Genomic DNA, 17,530 nt, shown 5'->3' with positions numbered 1-17,530 from the left:
AGGTGCGCCGCGCCGCGCCGTGACTTCAGGTTTCCGCGCCGGAAGTGGGCGGCCGCGCGGCCCGGCGAGGGTCAGTACGCCGGGGCCGAACCTGCAGTGGGATCCAGCGCCCGCCAGGCTGAGGGCGTGAGAAGGCTCGGAGGCGAGCTCGAGTGGGAGCCCGGCGCCAGTGGTGGGAGGAGAAACCCAGCGACACCGGGTCGGGAGCTGGCGCTGTGTGAAGATGGCGGGGCCGGAGCTGCTGCTCGACTCCAACATCCGCCTCTGGGTGGTCCTGCCCATCGTGATCATCACCTTCTTCGTGGGCATGATCCGCCACTACGTGTCCATCCTGCTGCAGAGCGACAAAAAGCTCACCCAGGAACAAGTCTCCGACAGGTCAGCGCCCTCCGGACCCGGCGACCTCACTCCCCCGTGACCTTGAGCAAGAAAGTGCGGGGGTTCTGTCCGTTTACCCCGATTTCCACATCGCGCTCCCGCTGGCGGGGTGACCCCCTGGGCTGAGTTACCTTCTGTGTGGATGCTAACAGGATATGCCTCCTCGGGCAGGGGCGAGGATTAAATTTTAGATCATGTCTATAAAGCCCTTAGCTGGGACGAATCAAGTGTTCCAAAGTGATGTTGCTATTAATTTTGTTAGGCTAGTCGCCAGCCTTATCTATGAACTATAGGTAAGGTAGTGTGATTATACTCGTCTTACCAAACTACAGTGGTGGTTAGCTGAGGTACCAACTACCCAAGAGCTTGGCAAACAAAACTACAGAGATGTGAGGGATGGTGATTATCATTTCCCCTGCTGGAGTGAGGGCAGATTCTTCCTCCTGTGCTTCATTACAGTATTTGTCGAGAGAGGTCATTTGAGATGATGTGGTATCTAAACGTGTGCCCCTCCATATTAAAGTAAACATTTTCAGTCAGTCGTTACAACTATTTTCAGAGTTTACCTTAGGTAAATGTTAGTATGTCTTTAACACTTGCACTTATTAATCTTCCTTTTTTTTTTAACCATTTTTTAAAGATATATTTTTATTGATTTCAGAGAGGAAGGGAGAGGGATAGAGAGAGAGAAACATCAATGATGAGAGAGAATCATCGATCGGCTGCCTCCTGCACGCCCCACTCTGGGGATGGAGCCCGAAACCCAGGCATGTGCCCTTTTCCGGAATGGAACCTGGGACCCTTCAGTCCGCAGGCTGAGGCTCTATCCACTGAGCCAAACCGGCTAGGGCTTAATCTCCCTTCTTAACAAAGAGCAAGCAAGCTTCAGGCTCAGGACTTTCAACAGGCAACAGTATGCAGCTAAAATTTAATAATTGTGTTTTGTTTTTATTGTATTTATTTTTAACAGTTACTTCCTATTTGTGGAGGTAATACTGGTTTTGCATTTGCTGGTAATTTAAAGATTTCTTTTAAAACTTATATAAGTAGAAAAGTTGATGCGTAAAAAATATTAAGTTTTTAATAGTACAAGTGCTAGGTAAATAAGATAAAAATAATAACCATGAAATGAGAATGCTGAAGTTTGGAAAGGACTGCTATCGTTTTCAGCTGTGCTTTCCAGTTATGCTGAGAATAATAATAATAATAATAATAAACCAACATTTATTAAGCACTTAGTCTATGCTAAGCACTTATATTCATTAACTTATTTAAAATTCAAAACAACTCTGGTAGATGCTGTCCCTTTTTTTAAATTTTTGTTTTAAAGATATATTTGTGTTGATTTCAGAGGGAAAGGAAGAGGGAGAGAGAGAATCATCGATCTGCATGCTTCCTGCACGCCCCACACTGGGGATCAAACCCATAACCCGGGCATGTGCCCTGACCGGGAATCGAACCATAACCTCCTGGTTCATAGGTCGATGCTCAACCACTGAGCCATTTTATAGAAACTAAGGGTTAAGAGGTTCCATGGTCACAGACAGTGACATCCAGGACTTAACACCAAGTCTTCTGGTTCCCAAGTCTGGAGCTTCCCACGATACCACAGACTTTTCTTTGGCATCAGTTTCAGAACTGACCGAACCAACCTCCTGTAGATAACGTTAAGAAGTCAGTTCACCACAGGAAGGGAGGCTATAGAAAGATGTTAAGTAGCCCTGGCCGGGGTACCTCAGTTGCAGGCAATCAATCAATGTCTCTCTCTCACATGGTTGTTTCTCTCTCTCTCTCCCTCTACCTCCCTTTTCCTCTCTTCCTCCCTGCCTCCCCCTCCCTCTCTTCCTGTCCTTCCCTCCCTTCCATTTTCTCTCCCTTCCCCCTCCTCCTTCCTTCCACACTCTCTAAAAATCAATGGAAAAAATATCCTCAGGGGAGGATTAAAAAACACACAAACAAAAAGATGTAAAGTGGAGAGAGCTCAGTCAGCATTTATTTATGTATTGATACCAATAAATTGTTCTCATTTTACCTTCAAATTAACACTGAGATAGATAATCCTGAATCATTTTTACTTTTGAAAAAAAGGGAGCCTGGGAAAGTTAAGTAGCCTTCCCTAAATAACCAAATAGTAAAATATTGCGCCTGTACTTGAACCCAGGACAGTCTCACTCCCAAATTAAATTCTCTTGACTACAATTCCTGCTGTCATAGATTCTCTGCCACAGTTTTTGCACTGGGTTCAATATGTGATTTCAGAGTGATGATGCTGAATGATATCAGACCCAAAACTCCCTTTTATAACCCAAAGTGAAATTCACTGTTGATGCACTCTATACAAGAATATTAAAAAAAAAAGAAAAAAAAAAAGAGGCACATAACGCTTTACAGCAAGCATGTCAAACTCGCTCACGGCCAGCAGACCACATGCCTCATTTAAATAAAGGAGGCATGCAGCCCTCTGGCCACAAGTTTGACATGCTTGCTTTACATAAAGGCAACAATCGTGAGAAATAAAAGGTAGATAACTTGCCGAAGCCGGTTTGGCTCAGTGGATAGAGCGTCAGCCTGCAGACTGGGAGGTCCTGGGTTCGATTCTGGTCAAGGGCATGTGCCTGGGTTGCGGGCACATCCCCAGTGGGGGATGTGCAGGAGGCAGCTGATCGATGTTTCTCTCTCATCGATGTTTCTAACTCTCTCTATCTCTTTCCCTTCCTCTCTGTGAAAAATCAATAAAATATATTTAAAAAAAAAAAAGTAGATAACTTAAATTCTGTTTTGTAAGTACTTGTGCATAACAGTCCTAGAGAAGATGTACTGGAGAAGCCAGATGCAATCACCTAGCTATAAAATCCCTATAAATTGGGGCAGATTCCATTGTAGGCTGATACATTGTGTTAGCTACTTAGATGTAAGAGAAGGCAGTGTTTGGATGTGATTTTCCTAAGTGGTGAACTACCCTTGATAAAGTCCTGAACACAACAAAGTGCAGTTTTTCCTATATTTATAGGCTAGTTGTGTATCTGGAAATTCAGTATCTATAAATATCATCCCTCTCAACCATTGCAAAAAATGGGATTAGGTTTGAGGCTCAGATAATTAGAACCAGTGTGATGAAATATCATAAGTAGTGTGAGACATGGGACAGTTCTTTGTATTGCACATCTGTCCCCAGCACTGAGGGATACTTAGTTGTGTGCTTTCTCTCCATCCCCTAACTTTGACACTCTAAATTCCACAGGTTTCCATTAGGCCCTCTAGAGGGCAGTGCCACTTACATGAAGAACCACTGCTTTAAAGACAACTCAACATTTCTGGTCATAATTGCTCCATCCCTTAAGTGAAGTCATGCCATCTCTGACATGGTATAACTATACCCAACCAGGTCATCATTTGAACCTGAGTAGAATGCTGACCACATGATTCTGAACTGGCCGAAGTCCAAAGCAAAAGATGTCTTTTAATTGTAAAACATTCCTCTAAATACAGTATAAGTTTCCAATAACCTGAATGATCACAAAATGGAATGTTGGGTTTCATAAATTATTAAGCTTTTACTGCCTCGAAACTTATTAAAATTTTTCTAAAATGTATTAAACCAAACCTGAAAAATGCATAAATAAAATTTATTCGACCATATTTAAGGATAGAATGTATGTAAAAAGTAGTTCTCAAGCTTGAAGAATATACTGACTCTTTAAAAGGGAAAAAAAAACAACAAAAACACCCTGATCTTTAAGGATATGGAACTCCACTTTGAGAAATAATAACTTTAAAAACCTAACTTTTAAGAAAATGTCTTTCAGTTGCAAATTACCCCTGTGAAGAAAAGCTTTATCTTTATAGTCAGTACTAGGACTTATTTTTAGATATTAGTGGAAATGAAAATGCAAAATTAAAAATTTCTTGTAGGGTTTGCAAATCTCAGAGAATACATCTGTGGATCTCAGTTTAAGAAAGTGAGTGCTTATAATATACAGGCTAATTAGAGCTTGCCTTGATTTAATTTTTTAATTTCCAATCTATCACAGACTGATGCTTTTATAAAATATTTTGATCACGTATTTGGATCTTATAACAATGTCAAATTATAAACTTTTCTAAACCCTTATCACAGATCAGCATTGGTACATAGGCCACACTTTGAGTAGCTTTAGACTAGCTCCCAGGGAACAGAACATATTACATGTCACCTCTGTAAGCCTGTGTATGGAGCAGTCAACCGTATAGTACAACGAGGTCAGGAGGAGGAACACCAGAGAGAATTGCATGAGGGCACCAGGCATTGGGAAGAGTTTCATAGAAAAGGCGGAGCTTGAAGAAGGTGAAGGAGAGGGGCACTAGAGAATTCCCAGCGTATGGAGAAAGCTAGAACATGACAAAGAGATCCTAAGGGTATTGACCTACTGGTTAGAGCAGGTGGCTTATACTGAGGAGTAGAGAGAAAACCAAGCACAGTTTTCTTGTGTTCATTTCTGTTACAATCTTTTTCCCCACTTTTCAAGAAAGATTTCCATTAAGCTAAGTAGGCTCCCCCTCTAACCCCCCAATTAAGACAACTTTTGAATGCCCTTGCCCGGTAGCTCAGATGGTTAGAGTGTTGTCCCAATACGCCAAGGTTCCTGGTTTGATCCTCAGGGCACGTACAAGAATTAACCAATAAGTGAAACAACAAATCAATGTTTCCCTATCTCTCCCTTCTCTCTAAAATCAGTAAATTTTTTAAAAGCTTTTGAAAACCAAGAAAAAATTAGTATTTTGATCACTATTCTGTTTACTATTTGTAGCTTAGCACCACCCACTTGTATTGCACTGTTATCTTTAATGATCAGTTATGTTAAAATATCACCAAATAATTTCACTTGTTACTTTATTTAATAAATGTTTATTGAGAGCTTACTAACCGTCTGAGTACTGGGTGGGATTTCTATCTGTTGTCTGTCAGATAGCAACCCTGTCAAGTCCTGTACTCATTTCTCTTGGGGACTTAAAAAATTCCCTCAGTCCTCACCCTTCCTCCCTCCTCCTGCCTCCAAATCATCTGAGAAGCATCCAGCTGCTACTCTTTTCACTCAGAGAAAGTGCCTTCTTAGCTCATAAATTAAGAGAAAGGTGAGTGTTCCAAATGTGCCTTCTTCAGACATCTTTGTTCAGAAACACAGTCACTTCTGAAAAATGCTCTTTTGAAAACCTGATTTGGGGGTTGTTAGATTGGTTTTAAGGATACCTGTAGTTTGAAAAGTTTCCATACCGGACTGTGGCCAAATAGGCCCTCTCTTGTGTTTAAATAGGTCTTCTACTTTATTCTCTTGTTTTCTTCTAGTGTTTCGCTTTTATAAAAATCTCATTGTCTTGGTTGTATTTTTCAGTCAAGTCCTAATTCGAAGCAGAGTCCTCAGGGAAAATGGAAAATACATTCCCAAACAGGTACTCATTTATCTTTTATTTAAAGTACCAAGATTCACTGTTGAAGGCAGTAGATATCAGAATGTTTTATAAGGGGACTCTTTGGGGAAAACTGAAGGCTGGCAAGTCAGGAATTAAGCTGTGGCCTGATGGTGTTTGCTGTCATTGTGACCTCATCCTTCTTAGAAAATTGTTTTTAAATGTGACTCAGCTAAAATGTCAGCTCAGCTGCCAAGTGGGCTGTCAGCTCTTAGTGTTAACGGCATATTCCAAGGGCCTTCTGACCAAACCTCTGGGGAATAATTTTACAGTTTGCTATGTCACAGTTTTAAGATTTAAAAAGCTCTTTTTTTTCCTACTAGTCTTTCCTGACACGAAAATATTATTTCAACAACCCAGAGGATGGATTTTTCAAAAAAACTAAAAGGAAGGTAGTACCTCCTTCTCCTATGACTGGTATGTTTATTCTTTTCTCTCATCTTTAAGGAAGATTTTTAACATGAGTGGGGGGAGGAGGGAGTTAGAATGTGTCATTTGATTTCAGTGTTAAATTGTTGAAGATAGTAATTTAAGGGACCGTAGATATCATCTAGTATAGCAATCTGAAGTAGTGTGGAAAAGAGAAGTAGTGTTCTCTTTTCCAAATAAATGTTTTGGGAACTCCAAAATATAAAGTAGATCTAAAAAAGAGCTCTCAGGCCCTGGCTGGTGTTTTTCAGTGGTTAGAGCATCCGCCCGTGCACCAAGGGGTCTCAGACTCGATTCCCAGTCAAGGGTACATACCTGGGTTGCAGTTTGCTCCCCATCCCTGGTTGGGGTGTGTGGGGGAGGCAACCAGTCAATGTGTCTCTCTCACATCAATGTTTTTCTCTTTCTCTCTCCCTCCCTTTCTTCCACTCTCTCTGAAAAGCAATGGAAAAAAATGCCCTCGGGTGAGGATTAACCAAAAAAAAAGAGAGAGAGAGAGAGAGAGCTCTCACGCCCTGGCTGGGTAGCTCAGTTGGTTAGAGTATCGTCCTGATAACACTTAAGTTGGTGGGTTCAATCCTTGTCAGGGCACATACAAGAGTCAACCAATGAATGCATAAGTGGAACCAAAAAAAAATCGATGTTTTTCTCTCTTTTTCCCTTCCTCTCTCTCTCTCTCTCTCTCAAATAAATTTTTAAAAAATAAAATAAAAATAAAGAAAGAAAGAGCTCTCAGCTAAGGGATTGAAAGGACTAGAGCCATCGTCTCTGGGTCTCTTCCCTTTGCTGTTACTCAGGACCCAGGGCTCCACTGAGCACAGTTGGAAAAGCTGGGGCTCCCACCCAGTGCCTGGCTCCTGTTGCTGACAGATGGCCACCCAGCACTGCTCTCTCTACTTCCCCAGACCAGCTATTGGCCATCCTACAATTTTTACTCTAATAGATTTCTTACTTTCACTGATCCCTGTCATGTGAAAAACACAGCATCTTTAAAGTGAAACAAAATTTATTATCCCATATTGACTGTCCTCTCATTTTAGTATCCATTTCTTTAGGTGAAATTACCAGCTATTTTAAACCCAAACAGAAGTTAATATAAATCTTTCAGAAAACCTACAATAAACAAAAGAAACCAATAAATTTACAAAAAGATGCTTGACCTATGGAATCTATGGAATGCAAATTAAAATAAGATGTCCTTTATAGCCCATTAAATTGGCAAAGATTGAAAGCTTGACCAAAGTTGCTACTGTCAAGGTCATGGGAAGTGAGGCTCTCTCACTATTTCTGAAGGACAATCTGACAGTATCAACAAAAATATGCAGACTTATGTACAAGGTAGTTGTTGATGGCATTGTTTATTGGCAAAAAAAAAATTGTGGAAACAATCTATAGCAGTGATGGCGAACCTATGACACACGTGTCAGAGGTGACATGTGAACTCATTTTTTTGGTTGATTTTTCTTTGTTAAATGGCATTTAAATATATAAAATAAATATCAAAAATATAAATCTTTGTTTTACTATGGTTGCAAATATCAAAAAATTTCTATATGTGACACGGCACCAGAGTTAAGTTAGGGTTTTTCAAAATGCTGACACGCCGAGCTCAAAAGGTTTGCCGTCACTGATATATAGGTTCACCCAGTAGTGATGCCTGTGACCACATTGCGGATTCCTATGCAGACATTAAAAATAATGAGAGAGTTATCATACCAATGTGGAAATAGCATTCACAACATATTAATTTTTTAAAATTAAGAAGCAGAATAGTGCCCTGGCCTGGTGGCTCAGTTGGTTGGAGCGTCATTCTGTACATCAAAATGTTGTGGGTTTGATTCCCAGTCAGAGCACATAACCTAGGTTGCAGGTTTGATCCCTGGTTGGGGTGGGTATAGAAGGGAACCGATCAGTGTTTCTCACATCGATGTTTCTCTCTCTCCCTCTCTCTCTAAAATCAATAAACATATCCTCAGGTGAACCTAAAAAACAAAACCAAAAAAAAAAAAAAAACCAAAAAAAAAGAAGAGTAAGCATAGTATCCCTCTGTTGTGTATATACGGAGAGAAGCCACTCTGTGTGTGTGTAAATAAAATGATGGAAGGATATGAAACAGTTAAAAATGTTAGAGAGTGGGCTCAGGGGAACCGTCTACATCCTGTTTGTATGTCATTTGAACTTTTTACAATGAACTTGTATTACTTTATCAAATAAATTTAAAATTGACAGAATCAGGAGGAAGCCCCTGCCAGCAGTGGTAAAATGTCGTGGTCTCTGTGTTTTGTCTTAGACCCCACTATGCTAACAGATATGATGAAAGGCAATGTAACAAACGTTCTCCCTATGATTCTTATTGGCGGATGGATCAACATGACATTCTCAGGCTTTGTCACAAGTAAGCCACCACTGAGAAGACTCAGGTTGTATTTCACCTGTGCTCCTTTCCCTTCTCCCTGTTCCAAGAAATCAAAGTGCTACCATCACGAGTCCTATGTTCTGTAGTGGAAACTGATAACAACATCCTTAGAACAGCAAAAGTATTAATATGCTGTGATTTTATGGCTCTTATTACAAACTGATTGTAAGTTCATAATGTCAATGCTTTTTTACTAATAGGGATTCAAACGAGTGGCTTGCTAGTTTGTATCTGAAACTAATTTAGTGTTCTAGTTGAGTAGGATAAAGGGAAGCCCATTTATATTTTTACTTCATTTTCTAGATGTTGGGGTGAGTCGTTTGTCTATTTGTTTATAAGTTTTTATTTGATTTGAATTAATTCGGTTTCTTGTTAATGTAGTTCTCTGTGTATATACTCCACTTTATGTTTAACAGATTAGTGCATGTTTCTTTTGAGATTTTTAGGTCACAGCTCAATTTGAGTCCCTGCTTCTTAAGCAATAGAGAAGCTAGTATTCAAGGAAGAGTGACATTGGATGTATTTCTCCAGAAAGTGACAAATTTCCTTGTGGAAATCTTTTGCCAAACTCTGTATGGTCCGGAGTTCCCACCTCTTCAGGGAAAGAATAGATGCATTCACAGTTTTACTCTTCTAAAAATAAAGAAGCTGGGACTGATTATGAACTTTTCTTTTTTTGCAGCTAAGGTCCCATTTCCACTGACCCTCCGTTTTAAGCCGATGCTACAGCAAGGAATTGAATTACTCACATTAGATGCATCCTGGTAAGGACTTTCTCTGAGTCTTACAAAAGGAGAGAAGGTTTTAGCCTCTTTTCTCTAGGTGCTGGGGTCTTAGGAGTGCAGGGGTAGATGTATGTATTCCCAAAAAGTTAAAAGATAAAGCTAGACAGACCTTTTAGCAATGCCCTGGAGCATATGGGAGTAGATGTTTGTATTACTTTTTCCAAAATACATTACTACTGATAATAACATTAAACCTTTTCATTGGTACCAGGCACTGTACTAGGTGCTTTCTACATATTATCTTATTTTTATCCTCATAGCAACCCTATGAAATAAGTGGAGAAATTGAGATTTGACCACACCGTCTGTTCAAGTACAGCACTCATGTCTTATTTACCACTATTTTTTATAGCAGAGTAATAAAACACAAAATTTGAAAGGCTCATAGAACACTGCTACCACATGTAGAACCCAGTAGCGCTTCTTCATATGGTCTCTCCAGACTGTTTTGTCTGTGGCTTCCCAGAGACTGGCATTAAAAAGGAAGCCAACCCTAGCCGGTTTGGCTCAGTGGATAGAGCATTGGCCTGTGGACCAAAGAGTCCTGGGTTCGAATCAGTTGCAGGCTCCTCCCCAGCCTGGGCCCTGGTCAGGGCATGTGCAAGAGGCAACCAGTCGATGTGTTTCTCTCACATCAATATTTCTCTCCCTTTCCCTCTCTTCCACTCTCCCTAAAAATCAATGGAAAAATACTCTCTAGTGAGGATTAACAACAAAAAAAGGAAGCCAGGCAAGAGGAGAAGAATGGGTAACTTCCAGTGGTAACTTCCCTGAAGTGAGCAAACCAGTGGTTGTATGAGAGGGGCAGGCCAGACTGGGTGCTAGAGAGTCTTGGCTGTGCACAATTCCACTAGAGGAGAAAAGCTATAGTTATTATAAGTAGCATGACTACTAAACCTCGACCTTCCAGACTCATTTGGGCCAAGCAAAAACTTTATGTGCAAGAAAAACTTTTTAAAATCTTTTCTCAGCATCTGTGACTGACATGCTTGTGTGGACAAAGGAGACTGGAACGTGGGTATACAACTAGCTTACTGTTAGATGTAGATCTACAGCTTGGGAGTCAGAACTTCTTATTGTATGTACTTCTGCATTGTTTGCATTCATTATTTATAGCAAGTGTGTTTTCATTAAATAATGAATGGTTTGAAAACCCATTATGTAGAAAGGAAAATTAAGCAAAGCTTACAGTCCCTGATTAAATGGAAGCACACCAGTTGTGAGTTCAGTTTCTGCTACTGAAGGCAGAATTTATTACATAGCTCTAAGTGGCACTTTACCTGCAGTAAGCTATAACTATTTGTAACATTGCCTTCACAACTTGTATTTCTTCTTTGGTTGTGCTTTGAATGAATATAGCTTACCCCCGGTGATTTCTTACATACTTTGGACAACTTTGGGTGTTAGAAAAGTATGAATTGCATTAGTTCTGACATAACTCCCTACGTTGCTTCACTTTTGCTTTAGGGTGAGTTCTGCATCCTGGTATTTCCTCAATGTCTTTGGGCTTCGGAGCATTTACTCTCTGATTTTGGGCCAAGATAATGGTAAGGAGCACATCAGGTTCAATAAGCAAATACTCTGATAGATGAATCATCCATGCCAGAGTCAAAAAAATCATGTAGGCTGTGCTATTTGTTAGCATAGTCAAATACAGTCCTTCATTCTTTAAACTACTAAGTTTCTGAGGTATTCTGAAAACAGTCTTAAAAATTCCATGGTCAAACTGAAGATGTGAGATCTCCCTGGCAATAACAGGGACAAGATGTAGTCCCTAACAGTCTGATATCCTCAAATGAGGGATCCACACCATCAATATAAGCCTGCAAAATGGAAGCTGAAAGAAGGCCTGGTTTGATCAGTTAGTGCATTGATGAGATTTCTTGCCAGTATTTGTCCTAACTGTTTCACTTAATGGCTGGGAACTCAGGCAAATTACTTAACCTTTCTAATCCTCTGATGTAAAATAGGGACCTTAATAATTATCTTCAGGGTTTGTTGTTAGGAGTAGATGAGGTAGAATCGGTTAAGTACCTAGTGAAGTATTTGGCATATAGTAGTTGTTCAGTAACTGGTGGCTATTGTTATTGTTTAAATTTGAAGTAAAGTTTAGTGCTTTCTTAGTTACCTTTCTTCTCCTGCTATTATCACCCCCATTTTTCACGAGAAGTAAAGTGACTTTTCTGGGGTCACACAGCCAGTGCAAGGGAGGGCCAGTCAGTGAATGTGTCATATGGCTCTAACCCACTACTGAGCATCTGGCAGTTTTGTGTAAGGACCGTTCCTCCCGAGCATACAGGCTGCTGCTAAGCCCTGGGGCTCATATAGGTGCATCTTACTCTGCAGCCGCTGACCAATCACGGATGATGCAGGAGCAGATGACTGGAGCAGCCATGGCCATGCCCGCAGACACCAACAAAGCTTTCAAGGTACACTCACTTCTTCCAGCTTCACTGAAGCTCCAAAAGGCATTCAGAGTAACTTTAAAGATGGGTTCTCTGAAGTGAGTGTAGTGTCCATTATTCCATTATTTAAATTTAGTAAAAATGTATTTTAGTTTACATGTCTCTCTCTCCTGAGGGAATCATCTAAGTAAATTTGAGATTCTTGGTACTTTTTCTAGTTTTTAAATGCTCGCCAAATTCATTCTACACTAAATGATGCTGTAAAAACAGTCCAATCAGAGGCACTGTAAACATTTGGAATATTTTTTAACTTTTGGACCCTGTAGACATCAGATGAAAATTTCATTAAAAAAATTCATTCCCCAGAGCCTTTTCGTGAAATGATTTTATAATTTATAAAATCTAGTATAATTTTTGTACAGCAGAAGTTCTCTAATTTTTCATCATAAGAACTAGGAATAGAAGGGAACTTGCTCATCTTGGTGAAAGGTATCTATGAAATACCTATACTCATATTGAAAGCTTTTCCTCTAAGATCAGGAACAAGACAAGAATGTCCATTCTTGCCACTACTATTCAACACTGTACTGCAGGTCTAGCCAGGAAAGTTAGTCCAGGAAAAGAAATAAAAAGGCATTCAGGTTAAAAAAAATCAAAACCACAAAGAGACACCACTTCACACCCACTCAGTAATAAAAGAAGATGGACAATAACAAGTGTTGACAAGGATGTGGAGAAATTGAAACTCTCATGTATGGTGGTAATGATGAAGCCACTTCGGAAAGCAGTTTTTAGCCTTTCTTCAAAAGTTAAAGATAGTTACCATATGACCTAGCAATTCCATGCTTAGGTAAATACCCAAGAAAATTAAAAACCTATGTCCACACAAAAACTTATACAAGAGTATTCAAAGTCCTATTTATAATAGTCAAAAAGTATAAACAATCCAAATGTCCACCATCTGATGAACAGAAAAACAAAATGGAGCATTTTGGTATATGTGCACAATGTCTAGACAATGGAATGTATACAATGGAATATGATTCAGCCATCAAAAGGGACGAGTACTGAATCCTGGTACAATTAGGGAGGAACCTTAAAAGCATGCTAAGTGAAAGAAAGCAGTAACAACAGGGCGTGTATGATGTGTAGACTAGATGAATCCAAAGATACAGAAAGTAGAGTATTTGAAGAGGTTGGGGGAAAGGGATAAAGAGGAGTGTCTGCTATTTGATAGGAAGTTTCTTTTTCTGAAACCTGATGAAAGTATTCTGGAATTAGGTAGTGTTGATGGTTGCACGTCTTTGTGAATATGTTAAAAATTACTAAATTGCATATATTAAATGAGTGACTTTTATGCCATGTGAATTACAGTCATTTAAAAGAACACACCCATGAACTAACACTTGTCTTGCACGTTAAATTTCACAAAGCATATTTTTAGAGCTCACTAATTAAAGGCAAAGTATTCAGCATTAATAGACTATTTGAGAAATGTAATTAGTTACTAGCTCCGGTGACCTTAAACAAATATTTTACCTTTCTTAGCTTTTGTCTCCTTGTCTGTAAATTGGGGATTGGGGTGGATGGCAGCACCTGAGCTTATACATGTAAACAGCCTCACCCAGCCCCTGGCCCAGAGCAGACGCTCACAAAGGTCAGCGCTGCTCTTAGTAACAGCCCTTCGGCCCCTCTCTCCCTGCCCTGGTGTTCTCTTTCTTTGCAGACAGAGTGGGAAGCCTTGGAGCTGACAGATCACCAGTGGGCCCTAGATGATGTCGAAGAGGAACTCATGGCCAAAGACCTCCACTTCGAAGGCATGTTCAAAAAGGAATTACAGACCTCTATTTTTTGAAGACCAAGCAGGAATTAGCTGTGTCAGGAACTCGGAGTAGCGCTTAACCTTGTAACTTTCGTTTGAGCAGGAGCCTCTCGGAATAAAAAGGAGGATGCATGAGCTGGCGGATGTGCAGCAAGGATCATTCTTGTCTGAGCCGGTTCCCCTTTATGTATGAAACTAGAGGAAACACAAGGAGTGTGTGCTGGGTGACTTACCCAGAAACAGCTATTTTTAAAATGTTTTAAATTTTCCATCTGGTGACTCTAGTAATGAAAGTCAGAGAAAGGGGGAAAACTCAAGCTAGTGATAATATATAAAACTTAGCAAAAATACAGTCTTTGGAAAAGGAGTTTTCAATTATACCTAATTATTATGTGTAGTCAGCCTGACTTCTAACCACAGTAGACTCCTTTTTTCTTGGGATCCAAACACCCTGCATTTTACCTTTAATTTTTTGTTAGTATTTTTATAACTTTCTTTACACAAATAATACATTTTCATTACAGAAAATTTAAGAACTATGGATGAGCAAAAAGTGAAGCCCCCTGTATTCATTTTGAGCCTATAGAATGACATAAAAAGCAAATGTGTCAAAACCTTATTCAGATAAATCTTCTTCAGAGTGAATACCCAGGGCCAGGACAGACTTAGGAAACCTTCGCTATCTCATAATACTGTCCAGTGAAAATCAGTGACGGTGAGACACTGCCGGATTCTCAAGTGCCTTTGGGATCATTAAAAACAGGTTAAATAATGTGAGGTCTTGATCTGGAGTTCAGAATACATCAAATCCATTGACAAATCAATGGTGCTATACTGTATATGGCTGCTCAGTTGAATGAAAGCATTTCCCAGTCATTCTGCATAAGAGAGTTTACGTATCACTGTAAGAAGTGAGAGAGGGCGATTGCTGGCAGACACATAGTTAAGGGTTGCCCAGGAAGAATTCTGTCTGGGTTAACTCCCAGGGAAGTGGCAGGGTGCCATTTCTGTACCAAGAGGTGAATGTAATTTGCATGTTGAACGTTGTAATCAAGAACAAACAACTCTTGACTCTACAAATTAAACCATCCTGTTTTCTCTTCTTTGCCTGTAAAAATGTTGCCTCTGTGGGTCATTAACAGCCTTTGACAATAGGTAGGAGTGTCTGTTGTGGAAAAGTGCTGAAGAGTCTAGGTAAAAAGTGTGATCCTTGCCCTCGGTGAATTCATAAGAGACACACATAAGAAATGGATGTTGTTGGTTTTTTAAGTCAACTGTAAAAATATATTTATATTATGATTTCAGAGAGGAAGGGAGAGGGAGAGAGAGAGAAACATCAGTGATGAGAGAATTATTGATCAGCTGCCTCCTGCCTGCCCTTCACTGGGGATCAAGCCCACAACCCAGGCATTAAAAAAATGCCCTGACCAGGAATTGAACCGTGACCTCCTGGTTCATAGGTCGATGCTCAACCACTGAGCCATGCCAGCTGGGCAGAAATGGGTGGTTCTTAATCTTTGGGTCACAGAACGTCTTTCAGAATCTGATGGAAGCTCTGACCCTCTCCTCCAGAGTAATACACAGACACGTGGGCACAGACACATGTCTCAGGTAACCCCAGGGGTATTGGTAGACCCTCCAGAGCCTATTCACAGTGACACACAGATCGAAGGTAAAAAATACCGATATTCAAAATAGTTGTTTAAACAAAATATTCAAGGACCAAGGGTTCAGTGTAGAAGAGTATCCCAAGCAGAGGGAACAGAACCAGCAAAGGCCCACGTATTAAAATGTCCACAGTTCATTGCATCCCCAGGAAGTGGGCAGTGGTGTGGTATGTATGGAAAGATCGAGGTTGGGATGGAATGTAATAAGTGACTGATGGAGAATTACTTATGTGAGGAACCTTGCAGTTGCAAGTGACAGAAACTGAACTCAACCTAGCTTAAGCAGTTTTTTAAAAAAAGGAATGTGAACTGACTCGACTAAAATGGCCAATGGTCTGTTAGCTTCAGGTAGAGCTGCTTAAAAACAAAAGAACAATGTCTTGAGTAGGGCCATCTAGATAGCGGTCACCAACCTTTCGGACCTCCCGGACCACCGGTTGGCGATCGCTGATCTAGATGGCAGAGAGCTTGTAAATCATTCCACAGAGGAGCACTTGATCCTGATAGGGCAGTGGAAGCCTCTGGGAAGGACTGGTGAGGGGATTTGCTGCTGGGTGGGGAAAGGAATGGAGGGGTAAAGTGGGCATGAGGAGTGTGAGTGTGACGGTGAGATAGATGGTAGTGAAATCAGCGGAGAGAGTGCAGGTGGAGTTGAGGCCGTTTAGGTGATGAGCTCCTGCTCTCGGAGTGTGTAGCTTTGCCTAAGACACTTCCCCTCTCTGGGCCTCAGTCTTGTCTGTGAAAAGGAGATTATATATGGCAATCACTTTGGAAAACAGTCTGGCAGTTTCTCAAAAAGTTAAGCATAAAGTTTCCTTATGATCCAGCAGTTCCACTCCTAGGTAGATATATACCCAGGAGAAATGAAAACATATGTCCACACAAAAACTTAGACACCAGTGTTCATCGAGCATTATTCATAATAGAGTAGACACAGCCCAAATGTCCATCAACTGCTGAATAATAAATAAAATATGATACATCCAAACTATACAATATTATTCCGCAATAAAGAGTGAAGTGCTGACTTAACCTATGATGTGGATGAACCTAGAAACACACTAAATGGAAACCACAAAAGACAGTATATGTGATCCTATTTTTTATGAAATGTTCAGAATAGGCAAATCCATGGAGACAGAGAAGGTGATTAGTGGTTGCCAGGGCTTCGGGGGAGGAGAATGGAGAGTGATTGCTCACTGGATACAGGTTTCTTTTTGGGGTGATGAAAATGTTCTAAAATTGAATGTGGTGATGGTTCCCAACTTTGTGAATATACTGAGAACTGAACAATACACCTCAAGTAGGAGAATTTTATGTATGTGAATTATATCTCATTAAAGCTGTTAAGGGTGGGGCGGGATCATAAGCCCTTGGCAGCTGACGTCAAGATCTCTCATGATCGCCCTGGCCGGTGTGGCTCAGTTGGTTAGAGCATTGTCCCGTACACCGAAGAGGTTGCAGGTTTGATTCCTTGTTCGGGCACATACGCAGGTTGTGGGTTCCATCCCTGATCAGGATATGTCCGGGAGGCAACAGATTGATGTTCCTTCCTCTCTCACGTTGTTTCTCTCCCTTTCCCTTCACCTCTCTCTAAAGATCAATAAAAATATATCCTTGAGTATTAAAGAAAAAAGATTTCTCATAATCATGGCTATGAGAGGTTCTTGTAGGCTCGCCACAGACTGAAGACGGTGGGCATCAAGGGGACAGATGGGTGCAAGGGATCTCTGGGGTATCTGGAGTCCTCAGGCAGCCAGCATATTCCTGAGCCTCTCATGTTCTTTAACCCTCGGGGCCCTGCCACCATTCCTGCTGATTCTGCTCTCATCCCAGACTGGGAGAGTCAGCAAGCTTCAAAAACCAGAGTTCTCTATCTGTGCCCCTCCAAGATGGGCTAGTACCCAATAAATAAAACTTTTTTATTTCTGCAATCAACTCACATCATGCACAGCCAGCCCCAGGCAACATTTTCCTTTCTTCCATTTCTTTGTGAATTTTTCATATTTTATTATGGAAAATTTCAAACATGCACAAGAGTGGGGAGAATAGTATATTGATGTACCCATCACCCTGCTTTAATAATTATCAATATTAGGCCAAGCTTTCATATATCTCCCAAACCCTTTTTTTCCTGGAATGTTTTAAAAGTAAATACCAGATATAATGTAATTTCACACACA

General features: G+C 40.5%; 1 protein-coding gene and 1 long non-coding RNA gene across 3 annotated transcripts; both read left to right on the top strand.

Moving 5' to 3' along the window:
• The first annotated feature begins 20 nt into the window (after positions 1–20).
• EMC3 (ER membrane protein complex subunit 3) lies at positions 21–14,783 on the top strand. 2 transcript variants are annotated; one of them, XM_036332149.1, is made up of 8 exons: positions 24–378; positions 5,748–5,805; positions 6,147–6,240; positions 8,543–8,647; positions 9,351–9,432; positions 10,921–11,000; positions 11,800–11,882; positions 13,585–14,783. In XM_036332149.1, exons 1-8 carry the CDS (start codon positions 224–226, stop codon positions 13,711–13,713), a joined length of 786 nt encoding a protein of 261 aa, XP_036188042.1. In that variant the 5' UTR covers positions 24–223; the 3' UTR covers positions 13,714–14,783. The 2 variants fall into 2 exon arrangements, with proteins under 2 accessions (XP_036188043.1, XP_036188042.1); XM_036332150.1 differs by lacking the exon at positions 8,543–8,647 and having other exon boundaries at positions 21–378; positions 13,585–13,723.
• Positions 1,109–5,277, top strand: LOC118668053. The gene is made up of 2 exons (XR_004971501.1): positions 1,109–1,291; positions 3,620–5,277. It is a non-coding gene; the product is annotated as an uncharacterized LOC118668053 (long non-coding RNA).
• Positions 14,784–17,530: the final 2,747 nt, after the last annotated feature.

This window comes from Myotis myotis, unplaced genomic scaffold (assembly GCF_014108235.1).
Source record: "Myotis myotis isolate mMyoMyo1 unplaced genomic scaffold, mMyoMyo1.p scaffold_m19_p_13, whole genome shotgun sequence".
NCBI lineage: Eukaryota > Metazoa > Chordata > Mammalia > Chiroptera > Vespertilionidae > Myotis > Myotis myotis.
The sequence above is the reverse complement of the archived record's forward strand: the minus strand, read 5'-3'. Positions and strand labels throughout refer to the sequence as shown.